The sequence below is a fragment of the Drosophila biarmipes genome, chromosome 3L (assembly GCF_025231255.1).
Source record: "Drosophila biarmipes strain raj3 chromosome 3L, RU_DBia_V1.1, whole genome shotgun sequence".
NCBI classification, from domain to species: domain Eukaryota; kingdom Metazoa; phylum Arthropoda; class Insecta; order Diptera; family Drosophilidae; genus Drosophila; species Drosophila biarmipes.
The window spans coordinates 18,489,719-18,511,921 of NC_066613.1; the positions used below are offsets into that span (position 1 = coordinate 18,489,719).

A 22,203-nucleotide genomic window follows, 5' to 3' on the forward strand; every position below is an offset into this window, starting at 1 on the left:
TTTTTAGCTAACTACAAATATAAGTAGTTCTTAATTTCAAATTTTATTTTTCTTGATCATCCACAGCTTTTAAAAACAGTTTTTTATTAAAATATACCAAAAGAACAAAGTTATTAAGCAATGTTTAATGAAATGTGGCAAAAGCGGTAACTGAAGAGAAGAAGAAATAAAAATTAGATTTTTTTAAATTTCATTTTTTTAACTCTCGTAAGAATAATATTAAAACGAGATAAAGAGATAATCAAAACCAGCCGTTAAATCAGAGTTAAAGGACTGTGTATTCGCTTACTCCCAATACGAAGGTAAGGTTCTTGTCTTTACTAAGCTGTTGCAATTGCGATTTTCCTCCTAGAGACGGAAAACCATGTTTGGGCAAGCCCATATCGATGTTACCGATTACCGACTCCTTGAAATCATCGATGACATATGACATCGATGTGTACATCTTTTGAATCTTTTGAAAAAAGCGCACGCATGTATTCTGAAATCGCGGAAAGTCAGAAAGTGTTCTAAAGCCAAATCGAAGTGGAAGTGCTAGAAGCCAGTGGAAAAGTGGAAAACTCCAAAGTTTTTGGTTTTGTGAAAGTGAAGAAATACAAAAACTAGTGAAGTCATTCGGTTTATCAGCAAAGTTAAAAGTAAATTAAATACAAAAATGTGTGGAATTCATTTTTGCGGTGCTTAGAAAAATGTGATATGCAAATTACTTAACACACACATACGAACCTAGCCTGCATGATATTTACTAAAAGTTAAAGAAACAGGGAAATGTAGGTAGGAAAAGAAGAGATAAGGGTTCCTAGCTCCCCCATTTCCCACTCTGTCTATCCAAAATTTCCGTAGGAGTTCCAGTTCCTCTGGAAAATCAATAAATTCTTACATGGCGCACAGAAACACGTACACATATAAACGAGAGGGAGTGGGGAAAGAGGAAGCACAGCCAGGAGAGCAGAAGCTCCCACACCATAACTTACAGTGGGGGGTACAAAATTAGCTGCAGTTTGAGCTCTTGATTTATGGACACTTAAAAGCAAGGAAGTGTTTTTTTTTGTTTGCTATTTGATACTTGTTACTTTATTACATTTTTACAGTCATTTGAGCTAAAAAAAAATTAATTGCTTTAAAGAAATGAATTTGAAATGATATAGACTAAAATAATTTTTTAATTAATTTTTTCTTTTCTACTAAAGTTATTTTAAGCATGGTCTGCAAATAGTAGGTTTCTTTTTTTTGGTATCTCATTCAATTGTATTATGGTTTGAACTATGTTTTTAAAAATAACAAAATAATATGGAAATAAATATTTTATTTGTCTTTTTATTTCCAATATTAAAAAATTAAAAGCCCATATTTATTTGTTTATTTATTCACACAAAATACTGAAGAAAGTCCCTTTCATATTAGGGACGTATTAAAATGTCCTTGACTGTGATTTGCGCCCTGCCGCAAGCTTGACGTTCTTGTTCTTGTTTTTGCCACTGCGAAGTTCTCTTCTCGACTGTCCCCCCACCCCTTTGGCCGCCTCTTCCTGCTCGTTGACTATTTTATGGGCTGCTCTTCATTCGTGAAGCTTGTTTCGCTATTTACCCCCCTGCCTGAGCCCCTGCCCCTGCCCCACCCCCTTTTGCACCACTGCAAACATGTGCGATGCAGACAGCTGCTCTTCGCTCCCGCTCGCTCCGCTTCAAGGTCAGAGTAAGGTTAGCTCCGCTCCGCTCTGCTCCGAAGGGCCATGGCAGTGATTTCTTCCTCGCCGCTCCACTGCCGCCCCCCTCATCTACTCATCACATCTCCATCTCGCCCAGAACAGTGGCGGCTGGAAGGCTGCGGCCACCGAACGCCGCAAATTGTTCTGCCTAATTGCCGCATCAAAATTAATGACAGCCACTGTGTGATTGTATTTGTGTTGAAGTGTCCTTTTAGAAAAAAAGTGGAAAGTATATTTTATTTTAATCTTATTTTAATGAAACTAAAGTTTACGAAAAAAACTGCAGTTTGCATAAGGTCTTGTTTCTTAAAATTATTATAACCTTATCATTTTTTTTTAATAAAAAATATATCATTTATTTAAGTGTAATCATATTGGTTTTAATTGATCTAATCATATTAACTTTAATATTTTTATATTAACATTTATTAATTTTAATTTTAACAAACTAGAATTTATAAACGTATGCGGCAACATTTTTCCCTACTACGTCATTGCCCTTTGACATTTACACTTTCTCTCTGCGTGGGCGGCAGCTTCCAGGTCTGCTCTCTGAGCCACAGCCGCCCACCCGGTTCTCTCTCCTGACATAACCGTTATGCAATCAGCACGGCATTTTGTAACTTGCCGCAGAGAGAAAGCCTTTCTCAATTGGATTGCACTTGAATTTAAAGGAAAGCCTTCTTGCCTTTGTTTTTTTATACCCATTTGTGTGCCAGTCCTCAGAAAGGATTGTGTGAAACTGAGTGAGCAAATAAAAGGACGTAGACAAAGGACTCAAGAAAAGATTGTGAAAGATGGCCCGGAAGTGCGAACCAAGCCTCCTTAAACGGCTAAAAGCGTTTAGAGCCCTTTCTTGGGCTTATCACGGATTTGTGAAGATGATGTGCCAGGCTAAACATTCTAATTATAGAGGGGAGGGCAGAGGCGTAGTTAATATTACATTCTTTATCCCCCTGAAATGGGATATATTTTGCGGTCTCGCTTGAACTAAGGTGGCGCCGCAAGTTTGGTTTAATGGTTCAGTGAATTTCCAAACGGAAAACTTTTCAATTGCGTCGCAGCCTCTAAATTGAGTGAGTGGGATGGTGTGGATATATAAGGCAAGTGCCCACACCGATTGCGATAACATAACAATCAGTTTCAATTTTGACGAGGGTGCCCAAAAAATAATATCCTAAGGTTAAAAGGCATGAATTCAGTTAGTTGTCAATAAGAATATCATAATATTAAAACATATGATATATTATATTATAACAACACAAGCGAATTACTTAGGAAGATAAGATCTACAGCAAATAATATTATAATTGAAAAAAATATTTTGGTTAGTAGATTATATTCCTATAAAGATTATAAATATTTTCTGCAGTAAGCTCTAAAAAGTAAATACCTTTTATAAGGGTAACTACAAACTGATTACAATTACTGGATTGAATTAATTTCTTTTGAATTGCCATTGTTGACGTATGCACCCTTAACTTTTGAACAATTATTGTTATATTCTGATTGATTTTCCATCGCGTGGGTTACTTATAGTTGGGTGGTTCGCCGATAAGCCAGGTCCCGAGGTCTCTTACAGAACCTGAGTCAGCTCCCCGCTGCAATTCACTTGGATTCTCGTTATGGATAAAGGGGCTCCGAAAAGGGCGGGGCAGCCTACCCCAGAGGCGCAACCCATCCCCACCACATACGGTCATTGAGAACTAATGCTTGTTTATTGCCTGCAAAGGGTAGTCTCCTCTTAATTAGCGGGGAAGGGGCGTAGAAAAGGGTGTTGGGGTACTTTCCGCACCTATGCCATAAATAGCAGACAGCTGCGCTACATTTCTCGGGACAGACAGGAATTTATGGAGAAAATAAACCGAGAAACTGGAAACTTGTTCAAAGCTAAATCATACGTCTATGCTATGAGTATGAGTATTGGAAAGGTCTAAATATTTATTTGAAAACCAATATTTCTCGGTATAACACTGCAAGATGACATTTTTTTGAGAGAAAAGCTTGTTATGCCTTAAAAACGTTTAAAAATGTGATTAATAAACATAAATACTTTTGGAATTTGGAGCAAACCGCAAGTTGTGTTTACAACAGATTGCATTTCTTGAAAGTGTTTACCCCCTTAAAGCTATAAGTCACGATCCTGGAAATAAATTGTTTATCTAAAACCGTCAATTTACAATAACTCTGAGTGCCGAGAATAACTTTGATGTTCAACAGTATTTCATGATATGTTTATTCATTATACGCCAAGTTGTAGAACATAAGAAGTTCGTGATAATTAACGAATTATTAGCACTTCCCAAGTACAAATTTAACTTTCAACTTTAATTAGTTACTAAAATAAACCCAACCTAAGGCCCCCTAATAAGTACAGCGCGTTTCAGCACTTTAATAACACCCATTGATCTTTATCGCCCAATCAGAGCTCGAGTAAGTTATCAGCAAATTGTCCGATTTTGTTATTAAAGGCGTTATTGAACAAGGTTAATTATCAGCTCTTACAGCCGTGGCGCCCACTGTAGGTGCAGATAAAAAAGTTCTCATAGTTGTAATTACTTTTACGTAATTCCGAGGCGCAATAAAACCCAAACCGCAAAATGCCCAGTGGAATCTCTAATTAAACAGTCGACCGGGCGATAATGAAAACCAATTGTAACTATTTTTAAAGCAATTGAGGTGATCCCTTTCGGAATTCCCCCTGCAATCCGCGGCGAAAACTTTGCCCATCTGACTCAAGTGCACAGGTTGGAGGCCATAAAACAACGGGGGTACCAATAAAGTTGGCCCCGACCACCTGATAAGCGCCCAGCCGGGTCAGATAATGCGCATTTATGGAGGCAATAGAACCCCCCCTGAGGGCCCCCTCCCGAATTCCGGCTATATCGTATCGTAAATCGTAGGAAAACAAAGTTTATAGCGACGGCGGCTACCGGAGTTGGGTTCTCAGCCGATTTGAGATTGGGCGGCGGAAGAAAGTTCTTTCGGGCTAATGGCTTCGTCATTGTGGGATCCTGGCACCCATTAGGACCGCCGATTGTAATTATGCCCCAACAATGGCCTCGTGGCATGCCCCCTCGCTTAGCGTACTAACCACACGCAATGCCGTCGACGCATTATTTATTTATTTGTTTCGGCATTCGGGGTTATTGAAACTTGTTGCCGGCGCTTGTTTACATTATATATATCACGCGGGTGTATCTATAGATCGTAATACAGCGATTTTGGGGGGCCACGCGCGACCGGCGCGTTTCGGACTTTGGATGTTCTGGCTATATCTACATTTATCTCTTCGTATCATCCGGTCGCCTCTCGATCTATTCCCATTTGGTGGTCTGCAGACTTGTTTGCCATATTGGATATCTTTGCTTTTGTTTTTCTCCCCTTTGTTTTTTAACTAAATATTTACGTTGACTTTTAGGCAGAGTTAAGAACAGCATGTCTCCATCTATAAGTAAAAGTAATTATCCGACTTAGCTGCACTTAACTCGATGAAATGTCATAGCGATTTCTAAATACCATTCAGCACGTGATCAATAATTCCCCAGGAATTTATGTTCCGAACGTCAACGGTTTATCTAGCTATAGTGTATATATTTGTTTTTCTCGCATTACTCTGAAAATAGCCATCTATTGGACTTTTTGATGTGACGCATTTGCAGAGTTATGCAAGGAGAACGGCGGAAATGCGATGAATAAAGGAAAGGAAATGATAAAATGTCAATCAGTGAGACAGATAGGAAGGGGCTAGGTTTTATAGAACTCTATATCATCGCTATATCTTCTTGAGCTATAACAAACCCATTATAAACCACAATTATTTGCCTATAAAATATCTCTGATGACATAACCGGGAATATTTTGCAATCTTTTATCTGTTCTATTTAAGAACCAAACGACTTTACTTTAACCTTTGCCTCTGCCTAAGCCGAGATATGCATTTTATTCCAGTCATGATTACCAAGTTTTATTACGGCACTGTGGGCCATAAAAAGCCACCGAAATTTCTTTCTATATATCCTACTCTTTGCTGGTCTACTCTTCTCCTAGGTAGAAACTTTTCCACTGGACCCAGATCAGATCATAGATTCCCGGTCCCGAGGTGGGCTATTGTCCCACCGACATACGTCACGAGCCTTATCGGTCCTGGGTTCTATGAGTATTACGCATGGAGCCAGAAATCGAACATGTGTATATTTATAGCCCATCCCTCCCAATCACGCATGCAAATCGTGAATAGCGCCTTGTAGCATTGCTCCCCAATGGAACGGCGTAATCTCTGGGCTGCGAAAGGAAAAAACCTTGCCAACGCAAACCCCCAAGCTGAGTTCACTGTGCCATGGGGTTCTTCGTGCTAGTGCCGTGAATGAGTCTTATCTGGGCCGTGGAATCGCAGGGGGGACACGGGCGTGGGGCATACCAAAGTTTATTAACTTATAAAAAAGGGAAATAAAACATAATGAAAGAGAATGTAGGTTTCCTCTTTCCCCTACCTCGGTGGCAGACACTCGGCTGGCACATGCTAAACGCCTGATACCAAACCGCCAAAAGAAAGAACATCTAAAAAACACAAGAAATTCGGGGGTAATGATGCTAATCGAACTCTGGGTTACCTGTAAAAAATCCAATACATTTGTATACAATAGAAAAAGTTCAAGATAGAGTGGAAATAAAATAATACTATATGAATAGATGAAATTCCAGATAAAAATACCACAAAATAAAATATATATTTTCCACTGTACCCATTTACCTAACCAATGTTTAAATTATTCAAATAAAAGTTTTTGTTTAACATATATATTTCGTATATTATAGAAAAAGTTCAAGATAGATGTGGAAATATATGAATAGATCGTTTTCCAGACCAAATACCAGATAAAAATACCACTAAATAAAATACGCATTTCCCACTGTGGCATTTTACCTAACGTATACTTAATTTTTTTAATTAAAGTTTTTTATACACATATATGACCCACTGATACCCAGCACTACCTGGCAGATTCTTCGCCATAGAGAACGTTATCGCTTGACAAATTTTCGGCACTTATCTGCGAGGTGCAGCCGGGAACCGGTTCCCCCCCATAGTCTCCGTGATCCCAAAATCCCCCCAAGTGGCGAGACGGCGAGAATGTGTCACCCGAATGGTTCAGCGAAGATTGCGATGTGACGTTGTAGCCCCGACCAGATAGTTCCGATCGCTCTCTGGGACTTTGAACCAACCACCGGCCTATGTCTATAACTCATGCGGCCCAGTCGCCTGCAAGAGCACAATAGAAAGTCTTTGATAAGATGGCAAATGATTTCCTATGGGGCAATAGCACCCATGAACTTGGAACTTATCTAATACTTGGCACTCAACTTTTTGATAGATTAATTTATGTGGCCCTAATTAAACGAATGCCACTAAATTTTGGTCTATTTCGGGTATGGTGTGTTTGGCCAAAATTTAATCAAGCGCAAAGCAGAACGGAAAATTTTGAGAAAGAATTCTAGACAAACATGATCTTCTAATGGAGAATCTATTTTTATCGGTGCTCAGAAGGAGCAAAAATGTAGCTGAAAAATACATATTTTCAAATGCATTTATCTGGTCAAAAGTTGAAAGACCCCATAGAGAGATATGTAAGCGAGAATATTAGTCCGCGTGCGACAGTTATGGCTGAGCTGATCTGTCAAAGATCTTGAGATGGAGCACCACCAAAATTAAAAATTATATACCGAAAATTATAAACCCAAAACAACAAGTGATTATGTGTCATTTCAGGTTTGAAAAACAGAATTCTTTTAGTTGTTTATTTCACATATTTCAAATTGTTATTGCTCAAACGAATTAATTGTAAATCGCATTTCAAAGCATTCTGTTTTTGTTATGCATGCTATAGGTCTAAGTATGTATGTGTTTTGCATTTGATAACGAATCGATTCGAACGATTCTAAACCACTGCCGTTCCTAGTTCGATAAAACAATGTAAATATGGGGCGATTCGGTTGCATTACGTGAGCCCACATTATTCAAGGTTCCACTTCTGGATGCAGTTGAACAATCCACCACATTGTCAATCAATTGAACGATCTATCGATCGTCGAACTGTCTATTTAGGGAGCAATTTAGGAGCCCATTCAGCTGAAGTGGTGCTCAGAGGGAGGGCGGTGGGAAATTCTAGTCTCGGGTTTAAAACAAGGGGCATTGCGCAAATAAAAATCTTTTTAAATTGAATGTGCTTTGAATAATTTTTTATTAAAAACAAATTTTTAAAAAATGTCAAACAGAAAATACTGTTTTGGAACTGAAACAAAACAGGAAAATGTGATATGCTTTTTCTCTAAAAAAATGTTCTATAACAGGGAAAGTAAACGATTTGATTTGATATTTTTATACCTGGGAAAGTATTCAGTAATACCAGTATGCTTCAAATAACATATATGTTTTTCATAAAAATAAGTATATCATATAGGAATATATCATACTTACTGAACACTGAATTCAAGGAGGTGCGAGCTACTGATGTTGGCCTGTAAATACCTTCCTGATAAGCAGGATTGCATTACATGATATTGATTCAGAACTGAATCAGGCGCCCGATTGCGTGGCCAAAGAGAGAGATATAGGGGCTATATAGTACACATGGGCCAGTGAGCACGAGAGCTCCACCTTTGCGCGGTGAGAGACCGATCTTTCTTGGGGGTTCGGCGCTGCCAGGTTGCTCCGTCGGCGCTCATTCGCCTGTGAGCAGCCGTCAGTGTCGCGTGTGCCAGCAGCGGGATAAAATAGAACAAATTACACTAGAATTGTCTAGCAGTGCATAAATGTATGTGTGTGCAAATAAGTGCAAAAAGCGAGCGAATAAAAAAGCTAACCAAACGAGCAGAAAGCGTTTTCGATTGCACCAGCGCTAAAACATAAAATAAATATAAGTTAAAACAAGTATTTTTATTTTTTACAGGCTACAATAAACTGAATTTACAGTGCTAATTGAACCAGAAATAACTGTTAGCTTTGAACGGTGTAAACCCAGAACTAATTAAAAAAAAAAACCGAGTGAAAATCAAATTAGATCCCGAGAGACTTTCAGCAAGTGCAGCGGTAACAACGTATAATGGCACCAACAATCACTGACAATTGCGAATTTGAATGTGCAACTGTTGAAGCAACAACAACATCAACGATTACCATTGGTGATATCGATCATTTCGATAACTCGGCCATCGGCGACAGCATCGAACAATCGAATGAATTGCATTTGAGCGGGCAGCAGGATCAGGATGTTCAGGAGGAGGAGCAGCAGCAGAATCAGATGCCATGGGAGGCACCTGGTAAACAGGGACTCTACGATCCCCAGAACGAGCACGAGGCCTGTGGAGTCGGCTTCATCGTGGCCATCGATGGCAAGCGCTCTCACAAGGTAGGGATCAAGGACCTTGGTTTAGAAAAAAGTACTTTCGAAAATTTTAGATATTTTACTAATACAACCATGTGGAGTATTTTTTAAATGTTTGATATTTTTATAAGTAATGTGTTTTTTTGCTGAACATAAGATTAAGAAATTATTTTTATAAACACTAAAAAATATATATTGTTTAAGGTTCATATTGAGAAACACGATACAATCTTTTTTGATGTGGTTATTTGTTTTTTAATTTGTTTCCAAATGTTTTATTCATACAATACAACGTTGATTTGCCTGTAGAATTTCACATTCATTTACTGTATTTTCTTATCTAAGAAAATGTTTTATTTATAAAAACGGCATGTAGAACTACATTTATTTTTTCAATTTTTACATTATTTTAAATTTGATTAAGTCTAACTCATAAAAAACCGTTTAAGTGGTAAACAAATTCAGTTTTTAAAATTTTTTTATTTAATTTTTTGTAATATAATGATTAAAAGTTGTTATTTTATACACCCACATGTAGATTCTACGTGATGCCCAGACCCTGTCAGAACGGATGAATCATCGCGGTGCCTGCGCCTGCGACAATGACACTGGTGATGGCGCTGGCGTCTTGGCTTCCATTCCTCACGGACTCTATTTCAAGGCTCTGTAAGTTTACCTATGTGTCGGACAGCAAGCTTAAAATATATGTTTATATATGCCGGTTCCTTCTGGCGCCGTCGCCATTGATGATCGCTTACACGGGACCCGTCGATGGGACAGGGGGCGTAGCGAAACAATAGCGGGGCGATCTCGTGCGCGAAATACGAAAATAACTCAAAGCTGGCGTGTCGCTTGTCGCTGTCTATCAGTTAAGATATACTCTCTAAAAAAGTATTATTCCTATAGAATAGGGTTTGTCCAACTGGCATTTCTTTACTAAACATTTTTTAAGAAGCTAAGATTCTTAATTCATTTTATTTTACCACTAACAAATAGGAAAGAATTTATTAAATATTTAGTTTTGAATATGATCTATCTATATTCAAGTTCAAAAACAAAACACTTTACAGATACCCTTTCTAATATAATTGGTTTTTAAGTTGTATCAATTCTTTTTTATAAAAGGCTCATTAGTCGAAATCTCAAGAATTCGCGTAACGATTTGAAGTGAGACTTCCTGGATCATATTGCTACTGATTGCAAGAATGTATAAGTGATTGTGCACTTTTATAATTTATGATATACATTGAACACACCTCGGGCAGGGCATTACAATTTATAACTTGGCTTTTAGCTGTGACTCCCCCTTATTGGCCGAATCTCAAAGTACCAGTACCGTACCAGTACCGTAAAAAAAGCAATCGGGCACGTCAAAAATAGTTCGCTGAAATGAGGCACATCCACGGATCGGCAGATATATATCCCCCGGTGAGATGAGGAGACCCAGACCCAGCCACGGTCATGTACACATAGTACGTACATGTGTCGGAGAGTATTTGCGTACCTCTAGAGATCCGACAATCCAACATCTGCTCTCTGCTCCCGTCCGACGTATTTTGTTTTCTATTTATTTTGTCAGCCTTTTGGCACGGTTCTTGTTTTCGTCACGCTTCGCCCCGAGCCCGTAGTATATATTTTTAATGGCCTGTATATGGGATAAAACGTTGTTTAGGGACCAGCCCAAGTGGGTAACCGAATAAAGGCCATTTGCAGGCAATTACTTGGTGCAAATTATTCCATCGCGCAGAATCATATTATATTATTTAGCTCAACTATGCCAAATGGAAAAACACGGCAAAGTCCCCCAGTCGTAGCCCTCTCTCGGGTTCCCCACTTAATCCAGTACACCAGATGTGCATAGTAATGAGCCCTGGTCTGGTTAGAATCAGACGATTCCAATGAAGACCGTTTTGGGAATTTCACCAGTTGCTATTAAACCAGTTAGAAGTTCTTTAAACAAATATTATTTGATAATAGTTTCTTGAGGTAGGTCTGAAATGTCTAGTTTCATCAGAACAAGTGCTCTTAGAATATCTAAGACCTGAGACTCTGAAAATTTAATATTAAAATTGCTTATGGAATATTTTTAATTGTCCAGTTTATTAAGGTTAACTGATTTTGATCGGTTAAATCAAAGTCAAATGTAGAAAAGTTTGCAATGATTTTAGACGTTTAAATCAAAGCTCAATTACATTGACCTTTGTTTAATATTTCATTCAAGTTTTAATGCTGTTTCGGTTGCCAAGTGCCTATCAAAAAGTAATAAAATCGTTTGGAGCTTTTTGGTGACTTTAAAACCCCTTAAAAACGGAACCTTTGAGAGATTTTCCCGCCTTTCACTCCATTACAGCCCCGGAAAGCGTATCTCCCGAACCGCAGCTAATAAAAACGACACTGTCCCATCGATTTACAACTCAATATGCGCTAATCAATGGCGCGAATTTGCAACTATTTGCTATGTAATTAGTGGAACAGATGTCTGAGTGTATAATATACACAATCTAATAGGCGATAGATGGATGGTCACAACTGGTTGGGTCATTAAGGAACGTAATGTCGCGCGACAGTTCCATAAATCTAGTTTAATTATCGTCTGGCCGAGGGCCTAGTTGATATGTCCGAGCACTTTTCGGGGGCCTCTGGGGTTCCGCCTGGGGGAAGAAATTGTGAAAGACTTTGCATGCCAATCGCCGAGGATGAAATGCGCTCTAGACACGCACGTGCCAGCTGATGGAGAGCACTTCAGATTGCGATCTGAGAGCAACAAGTCGGCGAATGCCAAGTTCAAGGACCGCTACGAGTCTTGGACTAATTGCGAAAAATATGGCAAAACACTTAGCCATCGGATCGACCGGAATTCTGAGACGTAGTAAGAACAAGCTTCGGATGCAGTATGAAGTGCACTGGGAGAAAAACTTGGCAGTTTCATGTTACTATCTCTGATCTGTTTCTACGGTTCTATAGTATCACGTTTCCATTTCGGCAAATCTGAATCTTAGAAGCGGTTGGGATCTTATAAATAGTATAATATAAAAGTACCTATCTACCCAATTCCTTAATTTTAAATTGTTTATGATTGTTTTTTTTTGTTTAATTCTATAGTAATAGATTTCCAGATTTGTTGTCAGTTCAGTTCCAGCGAATCGGATCTAGAATCGGATCGGTTCCTATAATAGTATAATATAATACTACTTTTGTATACAATTCCTTCATGTTATTTTTCATTTTTCAAGATGCATTTCGTTTTTGATAGTATTTTTCTCAGCGCAAGAATGCATGTCAGGCGAATCAAGCGGTTCGGTGGGCGGGCTGTTGGGCATGTGGGGCTGCTATGGGTTGTGACGGCTGGACCGATGACAGCTTCTCCATACGGGGATGTTGATAAGGTGCGACTTGCGGCGTACTCATTTCGTCACAACCGCTCAATGGATTCCGTTGATTTGGAATGGCGCGATGAATGAACGACTGAATAACTGACCAAGTGGCAACCTGACTGTGCGATTTAATGGCGCATTACCATTGGAGCGGCGAATTTATCCAAGTAGAGCGATGCGACGATCCAGAAAGCTAGAAACGGTTTACTGTCTATAAAGAAATTCAAGAGCTGTCGACATGAACATTATTCAATGTTTTTATAGGAAAATATTATATAAAAATATTTATTATTATAGAAAAATATTTTATTGCTCTGTGGTGGGAAATATATATTGCTAAAACCCCAAGGGACTGTATAAAAACGATAGAGAAAGAAAACTTGAAATTGTTTACCCACTTTAAAGAAATGCAACAGCGGTTTTAATTCCTTGAATATATAAACATGAAAAAATATTTAATATTTATAAAACAACTTTTTTATTTTTAATACTCTAATAAATAATACAAGAAAAAGTTACTAATCTGTGATTAAAAGTATAAACCAAACAAAAATCTATTATTTTTCAACCTAATTGACAATTCAAAATAATTGATGGGATATGAATATGCATTATAATAGTAAAATTTAATTTAAATATTTTTTAAAAATACTAAATAAATATTTAGTATTTTTAAAAAATATTTAAATTCTTTAAATCGAATTTCACTCACAAAATCATCCCCCCTTCTTATCCCTTTGCAGTGCCAAGCAGGGTGTAACCTTGCCGGATTTGGGTGACTATGCCACGGGCATCTTCTACCTGGATGAGGCCCAGCACGCCGCCGCCGAGAAGGAGTTCGACGAGCTGGCCCAGAGCCTGGGCCTGGAGGTGATCGCCTGGCGCACTGTGCCGGCCAAGCAGTCGGCCATCGGCGTGGTGGCCCGCAAGTCGGAGCCCCTGTCCCGCCAGGTGTTCGTCCGTCGTCCCGAGGGAAGCGATGAGAAGTCCTTCGAACGGCAGGTCTTCGTCCTGAGGAAGAGGGCCAGCCACGAGTTGATCAAACCAGGGCGACGGTTCTACATCTGCTCCCTGTCCGACCGTACGGTGGTCTACAAGGGTCTCTTCACCTCCGACCAGTTGTGGGAATACTACACGGACCTCAAGGATCCCGAGTTCGAGACCTATCTGGCACTGGTCCACACGCGTTTCTCCACCAACACCTTCCCCAGCTGGGAGCGGGCCCATCCTCTGAGAGTGCTGGCCCACAATGGTGAGATCAACACGCTGCGGGGAAATGTCAACCTGATGAAGGCCCGCGAGGGTGTCATGCAGTCAGATCTGTTCGGGGATCAGCTGAAGAAACTGTATCCCGTGGTGGAGCCGAATCTCTCGGATTCTGGAAGCTTCGATTGCGTGCTGGAGTTCCTGACCATGGCCAGCGAGAGATCGCTGCCGGAGTCGGTGATGACCATGGTGCCGGAGGCGTGGCAGAACGACAAGACGATGCCGCAGGAGAAGCGCGACTTCTACCAGTGGGCCGCCTGTGTGATGGAGCCCTGGGATGGTCCAGCTCTCATCAGCTTCACCGATGGCCGCTTCATTGGCGCCGTGCTAGATCGTAATGGTCTGCGTCCATCGCGCTTCTATGTGACCAAGGAGAACGTGCTGGTCATGGCCTCCGAGGTGGGTGTCTACGATGTGGACCCATCGCAGGTGACCCTCAAGAGCCGCTTGAAGCCGGGCAGGATGCTGCTGGTGGACACCAAGGAGAAGAAGCTCATCCAGGACATCGAGCTGAAGGCCAAGATCGCCAAGTCGAGGCCCCACTCTGAGTGGCTGCAGCAGAAGGTGAGTTGTGGTTTGGGGTAAGAGTTGTATTCAGAGATATTGGGAGATGTATCTATAATCTACAGTCAGTTTTTAGTTACTAAGAATATTTCCTAGATTTTATAGATCTCCCTCTATTTTTGTGCAATAAATCCAGCCATTATACTATACACATATCAGACTCACAGGCTCGATTCCCACTAATCATCTCGAGACACAAGCTCATCTCCAGACACAAAATTTCGAAAAACTAATGATCTAATAATCTCTATCTGGTATAAATTTGTCCACTCTCTCTCATGCTATCCCCTAAACTCAATCTGTGTGTTTATTTTTTTGTGGAACTGATGCAGATGGTGAGTTATGAAACCCAGGTTGCCCTAGGTCCTAGCCTTTTGTCCTTTGGCCCTTCCGAAAAGTAGTCCTTAGTGTTTGCCTCCCCCCGTTGCGTTTCATTTTGCATGCTCTTCGTTGGCTTTCATGTTTTATTGGCTAGGAAAAAATTAAATTGTATTCATTTTACAAAAAATAGATCACCCTGGATGAGATTCGCAATGCTAATGTATTGAATACTCCGCCCGTGGACGAACTGGCCAAGCTGCCCGCCTCCCAGAGGGGAATCTTTGATCCCAGACTCTCTCTGTTTGGTTACAGCACCGAGACGGTCAACATGCTGCTCATTCCCATGTTCAAGAACAAGTAAGCCCCAATTGGGTAAAAAGCTTTATGTATATCTAACCACTCTTTGTTTTACAGGAAGGAAGCCCTGGGCTCCATGGGCAACGATGCTCCGCTGGCTTGTCTGTCCAACTTCCAGCCCATACCCTACGAGTACTTCAAGCAGCTCTTCGCCCAGGTGACCAATCCGCCCATCGATCCATTCCGCGAGAAGGTGGTCATGTCGATGCAGTGCCCCCTCGGTCCGGAGGCGAATCTGCTGCAGCCTTCGGCCCAGCAGGTGCATCGCATTTGGCTCACCAATCCCATACTGAGCATTCCAGATACCCAGCTGCTCAAGCGGAACACGCACCGCGGCTGGCGGACCAAGGTCCTGGACATCACATTCCAGTATGACGAGGGCGTTCAGGGCTACCTCGACGCCATCGATCGTGTGTGTCGCGAGGGATATGCGGCAGCCCAGGCGGGCTACCAGCTGCTGGTGATCTCCGACCGTGGAGCGGGCATTGGCGGCAAGGTGGCCGTGTCCGCCCTCTTGGCCCTGGGCGCCCTGCATCACCATCTCATCGAGACGCTGCAGCGCATGAAGGTGGGCATTGTGGTGGAGACAGCCGAGGCCCGTGAGGTCCATCATATCTGTGTGCTCCTCGGCTATGGTGCGGATGCCATCTGCCCATATCTGGCCTTCGAGTTGGCCCAGGCTCTGCGAGATGATGGGGTGATTGGTCCCGAGGTCAACGACAAGCAGATCTATGCCGCCTACGCCCAGGCTATTGACACGGGCATCGCCAAGGTGATGGCCAAGATGGGCATCAGCACTCTGCAGTCCTACAAGAGCGCCCAGATCTTCGAGGCTGTGGGCCTGGGCACCGATCTGGTGGCCAAGTGCTTCCGCGGCACCCAAAGTCGCATCGGCGGCGTCACCCTGGAGATCCTGGCCAGGGAGGGCCTGCAGCGCTATCAGCTCACCTACGGCAAGGCCACACCGGACACCCGCATCCTGCGCAATCCTGGCCAGTACCACTGGCGCCATGGTGGCGAGGCCCACATCAATGAGCCCTCCTCCATTGGCAGCCTGCAGGAGGCGGCGGTCAACAAGAATCTGGATGCATTCGAAGCCTTCAAGAAGACCACTCTGGACAGTGTGAGGAAGTGTGCTCTCCGTGGACAGCTGGAGTTTGTCACAGATCGGCAGAGCATTGATATCTCCGAGGTGGAACCCGCCAGCGAGATTGTCAAGCGGTATGGGATAGCTTAACTTACTAACTAGTAATTAGTATAATTTACTTGGTGTTCCCATAGTTTCGCCACTGGCGCCATGAGCTTTGGCAGCATCTCCTTGGAGGCCCATCAGACCCTTTCGATTACTATGAACCGCATTGGCGGCAAGAGCAACACCGGTGAGGGTGGCGAGGATTCGGATCGTTATTTGAGTGAGTCTTACCTAGAATCTATTGGAAACAATTTATTTTATCTTGGCTTGCAACCCCCCACAGATCAGGATCCCAATAACAGCCGTCGATCGGCCATCAAGCAGGTGGCTTCCGGTCGTTTTGGCGTCACCGCTTCCTATCTGGCCAATGCCGATGATCTGCAGATCAAGATGGCCCAGGGAGCCAAGCCTGGCGAGGGTGGTGAGCTGCCGGGCTACAAGGTGACCAAGGACATTGCCAAGACCCGAAAGTCGGTGCCCGGCGTGGGCCTGATCTCGCCGCCGCCACATCACGATATCTACTCCATTGAAGATCTGGCCGAGTTGATCTATGATCTTAAGTGCTCCAACCCGAATGCACGCATCAGTGTGAAGCTGGTGTCCGAAGTGGGCGTTGGAGTGGTGGCCTCCGGAGTTGCCAAGGTGGGTGTGGAGTACATGTGTTACTAAGGAATTGCTATGATAAATGCTAATATACAGGGCAAAGCGGAGCATATTGTAATCTCCGGACACGATGGCGGTACCGGTGCCAGTTCTTGGACCGGCATCAAGAACGCCGGATTACCGTGGGAGCTGGGCGTGGCCGAGACGCACCAGGTGCTGGTGCTGAACAATCTGCGATCACGGTAAGTTTCCGACCAGGAGAAAGCCGGCCCAGAGCCATTCCCGCTCTCTCCTCCTGTTGTTACTAATCATGAACCGATACATTACTGAAAGTGCCTGGTTATCCAGATGACAGCGTTGGAAAACCTGTTCAGAACATGTATTCCCAAAAAGCAGAGATCCATTGATCATCGGAAAGTTGGGCTGATCCCCCTACACAACCCCATTGAAACTCCTCGTACATGTGGCCAGTGGGCGGTGGGCAGGAGGACGATGACAAGGCGGATGGCGAGGACGAATCTTGTCCAGCGGAACAGATACAAAGAACAAATGTCTTTACTTAGAGAATGTATCTGCTATGACATTGTAGAGAAAGAACCCATGGAACTGATCCTGTTGAAAGGAAATGGATGACTTGAACCGAAGGATATAGAAACCCTTGATATCCAAAGCGCGCCTCCAGCCAGCTGAAAAAAAAAGAAACACGATTCGATCGATCCAGTCCAAATCCAAACTCCAGTCCACTCGCTCTACTCCACTCCACTCAATCGCTCACTCGATCACGACCGTCGCGCTGTGCTCCATTCGTAATTTCTTCTCATTACATTGATCCTAACCTGGGGTTGAGTTAGCTAACATTGCCTTCCTTTCTATGTCGTGTCTTCCCACTCTAAACGGTCTGGATCTGGACGATGCTTGGACGGTGCTCCTCCTCCAGTGTGATTGTGCAAGCCGATGGGCAGCTGCGCACGGGATTCGATGTGGTGGTGGCTGCTCTCCTGGGCGCCGATGAGTTTGGATTCAGTACGGCTCCTTTGATAGTCATGGGTGAGTGGGGAATATATCATTTTAAAATATTTAACTTAACTTCTTGATAATCCCTGTTTAAAGGCTGCACCATGATGCGCAAGTGCCACTTGAACACCTGTCCCGTGGGCATTGCCACCCAGGATCCTGTGCTGCGCAAGAAGTTCACTGGCAAGCCAGAGCACGTTATTAACTTCTTCTTCATGCTGGCCGAGGATGTAAGGCTGCCATTCATTATATTTCCCCAAGATATACTCATTCCCAACCCTTTGCACAGATCCGTAAGATCATGGCTGGCTTGGGTATTCGAAAGTTCCAGGACCTGATCGGCCGCACCGATCTTCTGCGAGTGGCCAGTCAGCGCGATGCCAAGGCCAGCAACCTGGACCTCAAGCTGCTGCTGCAGCCAGCTTTGGAGCTGCGTCCGGGCACCAACATTGTGGGTGGTTCCATCAAGCAGGACTTCCAGCTGGAGAAGCGTGCCGACAACCAGCTGATTGCCAAGGCCCAGCAAATCTTCAGCGGAGCCGATGATAATGTGACCGTCAAGATGCGCATCCACAACGAGGAGCGGGCCTTTGGTTCCACTCTAAGTTACCATATTGCTTGGTGAGGATTTGGGTTCCTCTTTCAAGGGAAAATTGAATATAAGACTGTACATTTCTATTATAGCAAATATGGGGAAGCTGGCTTGCCCGCTGGCAAGAGCATCGACATCTTCCTGGAGGGATCTGCTGGCCAGAGTTTCTGCGCCTTCCTGGCGCGTGGTGTCAACGTGACCCTAAAGGGCGATGCCAACGACTATGTGGGCAAGGGTCTGTGCGGTGGCAATGTGGTCATCACTCCCCAGGACACGGCTCCATTCGAATCGCATCTTAATGTGATTGTGGGCAATGTCTGCCTGTACGGAGCCACCGAGGGAACCGCCTACTTCCGAGGCATAGCCTCCGAGCGCTTCTGCGTGCGCAATTCCGGAGTAACCGCCGTCGTGGAGGGCGTAGGCGATCACGGATGCGAGTACATGACCGGTGGCCTGGTGGTGATCCTCGGTCTCACCGGACGCAACTTTGCCGCTGGCATGTCCGGTGGCATTGCCTATGTGTACGATCTGGATGGCTCCTTCAAGCCCAAGGTGAATCCGGAGAGTGTGGAGCTCCTGCCGCTGGAGATCGAGAAGGATGTGCGGCTGGTCAAGGAACTGTTGGCCGATTTCATCGAGAAGACGGGCTCCAAGGTGGCCAAGGAGTTGCTGGATAACTGGGCAGAGGCTCAGGGCAAGTTCGTCAAGGTCTTCCCCTACGAATACCAGAAGGCTCTCAAGGACATGGCCGAGCAGGAGGCGGTGGAGCAGCCCCTCAAGTCCGCCATCGAGAATGGCAATGGCAAGCATGAGCCGCACATCAAGGACATCGAGGAGGCCATCCAGGATGTGGCGCTGGAGCAGAAGCGTGCCGATCGCGTGCTGGACAAGACCCGCGGCTTTGTGAAGTACAAGCGGGAGGCGGCTCCGTACCGAGATGCTGGGGAGCGACAGAAGGACTGGGACGAGGTCTACAACTTCCCGCATGTGCGCAAGAACCTCAAGGTCCAGGCTGCCCGCTGCATGGAGTGCGGTGTGCCCTTCTGTCAGTCCAACTCCACCGGCTGCCCGCTGGGCAACATCATTCCCAAGTGGAACGACCTCGTCTTCCACGGCGAGTGGCAGGAGGCTCTGCGTCAGCTGCTGCAGACCAACAACTTCCCCGAGTTCACTGGTCGCGTGTGTCCCGCTCCCTGCGAGGGATCCTGCGTCCTGGGCATCTCGGAGCCGCCAGTGACGATCAAGAACATCGAGTGCGCCATCATCGATCATGCCTTCGAGCAGGGCTGGATCAAGCCCGAGATCCCTGAGGTGCGCACTGGCAAACGGGTGGCCATTGTGGGATCCGGACCTTCTGGCTTGGCTGCCTCCCAGCAGCTGAACCGCGCCGGTCACTTTGTCACCGTCTTCGAGCGCAACGATCGCGTTGGTGGACTGCTGCAGTACGGCATTCCCACGATGAAGCTGTCCAAGGAGGTGGTCAAGCGTCGGGTTGACCTGATGGCCGACGAGGGCATCGAGTTCCGCACCAATGTCCATGTGGGCAAGGACCTCAAGGCCGAGCAGCTGCTGCAAGAGTGCGTATTTTCATGTATACGAAGTGCAATCTCTTACTTATTATAACGATTTTAATCTCCAGGTACGATGCCGTTCTCCTGACAACGGGATCCACTTGGCCCCGTGACTTGCCGCTGGCCAACCGCGACCTGAAGGGCATCCACTTCGCCATGGAGTTCCTGGAGGCGCAGCAGAAGAAGCAGCTGGGCGGCAAGAACGACATCATCTCTGCCGCCGGCAAGGATGTGATCATCATCGGCGGTGGTGACACCGGCTGCGATTGCATTGCCACCTCGCTGCGTCAGGGTGCCAAGAGCATCACCACCTTCGAGATTCTACCGGAACCGCCGCAAAAGCGGGCGGAGGACAACCCCTGGCCGCAGTGGCCCAAGGTCTTCCGCGTCGACTACGGGCACGAGGAGGTCAAGCTCAAGTGGGGCAAGGATCCGCGCCAGTACTGCACCACCACCAAGGAGTTCGTGGGCGAGAATGGCGCCATCAAGGGCGTGAACACCGTAGAGGTTGAGTGGACCAAGACGGAGACGGGCCAGTGGCGCATGCAGGAGGTCGCCGGTTCGGAGAAGTACTTCCCGGCCGACCTCATCCTGCTGGCCATGGGCTTCCTGGGGCCGGAGAAGACGGTGCCCGGCGAACTGGGGCTGGAGCTGGACCCGCGTGGAAACATCAAGGCCTCCACAGGGCAGTATGGCACCTCCAACTCCAAGGTGTTTGCAGCGGGAGGTAAGTTTTATGGGCTATTATATATTTTATAAAAACGCAAATTCTTAAGTTTTATGCGTAAATTGAAAAAAAAAAAAATTTTAAGTACTAAAAAACTAAGTTATATATCTATTAAATTTTTTACAAAGTATTCTAATGATTTTAACATTTATTTTCCAGATTGCCGGCGTGGCCAGTCGCTGGTCGTCTGGGCCATCACCGAGGGTCGACAGGCCGCCCGCCAAGTGGACTCCTACCTGACCGGTCGTCCCAGTGGGCTGCCAGGACCTGGCGGCGTCATCGTGACATCCTAAGCAGGATCTGCAGCGGCAGCTAGCGCAGCTAATATCAAGTTTTTTGTGCGTGCATCGTCCTTAGCCTAGAGCGAAATTCTTTACCGATTTGTGATTTTTATTTTCGCGATTTTAGTTTAGTTTACACTGAAAGAAAAAGACTTGAGTTTTTTTACACACCAAACCAAAACCAAACCGAAACCCGTTTCATTTAGTTTTATTTTCATCGCCAAGCTGGCTGGGAGTTGTTTGTGGTGCGTCGAGATGCTCTCCAAAGGTGATGACGATGCTGCGGCAGGAGTCAATTAAGAGTGCAAAATGATACAATGCTGATTGAGCCAATCGAATACTTATATATCCTAAAGGAAATCGAATATCCAACAAAAAAGATCTAAGGACAATAACTAGAAACTTACCGTTATCGTTAAAAACAAGAAATATTTAGAAAATGCATTTTTTTCAATGTTGTTCAACTTGTGTTGCCTGTTCTTTGCAAAAAAAAAAAGAGAAAATATAAAGTGAAAATTGATATGCTGATCTCCACCCTCCTATATACAATCTACCCATGAATCGTAGGTACGACAGACAAATGTATTAAGCTCGGCCAATATCGAAACGCATTTTTTTAGATGTTGTTTGTGTGTTTTGAACTGCATTCGACCGTTAACCGCAGAAGTACCTAAGTGGCTATTGTTAAAGCAGCGTGCTCTTTGGCAGTTATATGTGTGAATACGACAGGAATACACTATTTATACAACCAATATTTAACCCAACTGTATACCCTTATACATACATCTCTATATGAATATATTTATGTGCAAGCATTTGATGAAATAAATATTCAACTATTACAAGGCAGTGGCTGGTTGTTTTGCACTATTTTGGTTCAGTGGGCTCAAAAAAACGCCTGACAATCGTTAGGAATTTTAATTTAACAATTCTGATTTAGTACATAAATTGTTTATACATTTTTCGTGGTTCTATACATTGCATTTTCGCCTCTAATAAATAAATTCAAATTTTAAATGTAGAATTTGATGGAAAGCTATAACATCAAATAAATAAGTTAGTAAAATCAAATTTAAAAATAAGAAGTATTTAAAAACATACAAAAAGGGTTAATCAATAGTTAACACTAAAAAAAAGGGATATTATTAAATTTGTTAAAATAAAATAACAAAATATTTCAGAGAATAAAAGTTCCTTATACTCACAGAAATATTAATTCAATAGAGAAGTCAAAGCGCATCACATTAG

The 22,203-nt window shown here is 43.8% G+C and overlaps 1 protein-coding gene across 4 annotated transcripts; it reads left to right on the top strand.

Moving 5' to 3' along the window:
• Positions 1–445: 445 nt before the first annotated feature.
• Positions 446–21,804, top strand: LOC108035001 (uncharacterized). 4 transcript variants are annotated; one of them, XM_050885999.1, is made up of 15 exons: positions 446–638; positions 8,659–9,117; positions 9,632–9,759; positions 13,211–14,297; positions 14,809–14,975; positions 15,033–16,196; positions 16,257–16,387; positions 16,451–16,809; positions 16,867–17,012; positions 17,708–17,817; positions 17,881–18,014; positions 18,074–18,405; positions 18,469–19,953; positions 20,016–20,674; positions 20,834–21,804. In XM_050885999.1, the coding sequence occupies exons 2-15, from the start codon at positions 8,812–8,814 to the stop codon at positions 20,965–20,967; spliced, it is 6,342 nt and encodes a 2,113-aa protein (XP_050741956.1). In that variant the 5' UTR covers positions 446–638; positions 8,659–8,811; the 3' UTR covers positions 20,968–21,804. The 4 variants fall into 4 exon arrangements, 3 of the variants coding, with proteins under 3 accessions (XP_050741956.1, XP_016965832.1, XP_050741957.1); XM_017110343.3 differs by lacking the exon at positions 446–638 and adding an exon at positions 8,439–8,523; XR_007763639.1 differs by lacking the exons at positions 446–638; positions 17,881–18,014; positions 18,074–18,405; ... (1 more) ...; positions 20,016–20,674; positions 20,834–21,804 and adding exons at positions 8,439–8,523; positions 17,119–17,576 and having other exon boundaries at positions 17,708–17,818.
• The last annotated feature ends 399 nt before the right edge of the window (positions 21,805–22,203 follow it).

What these genes read in the sequence shown, in the direction of transcription:
- LOC108035001 (XM_050885999.1), top strand. Translation starts at nt 8,812, where the DNA reads ATGGCACCAACAATCACTGACAATTGCGAATTTGAATGTGCAACTGTT. An exon ending in CTGAGTGGCTGCAGCAGAAG is followed by an intron (nt 14,298 to 14,808) that starts GTGAGTTGTGGT and finishes TACAAAAAATAG; the next exon opens with ATCACCCTGGATGAGATTCG. An exon ending in CTAAGTTACCATATTGCTTG is followed by an intron (nt 18,406 to 18,468) that starts GTGAGGATTTGG and finishes TTTCTATTATAG; the next exon opens with CAAATATGGGGAAGCTGGCT.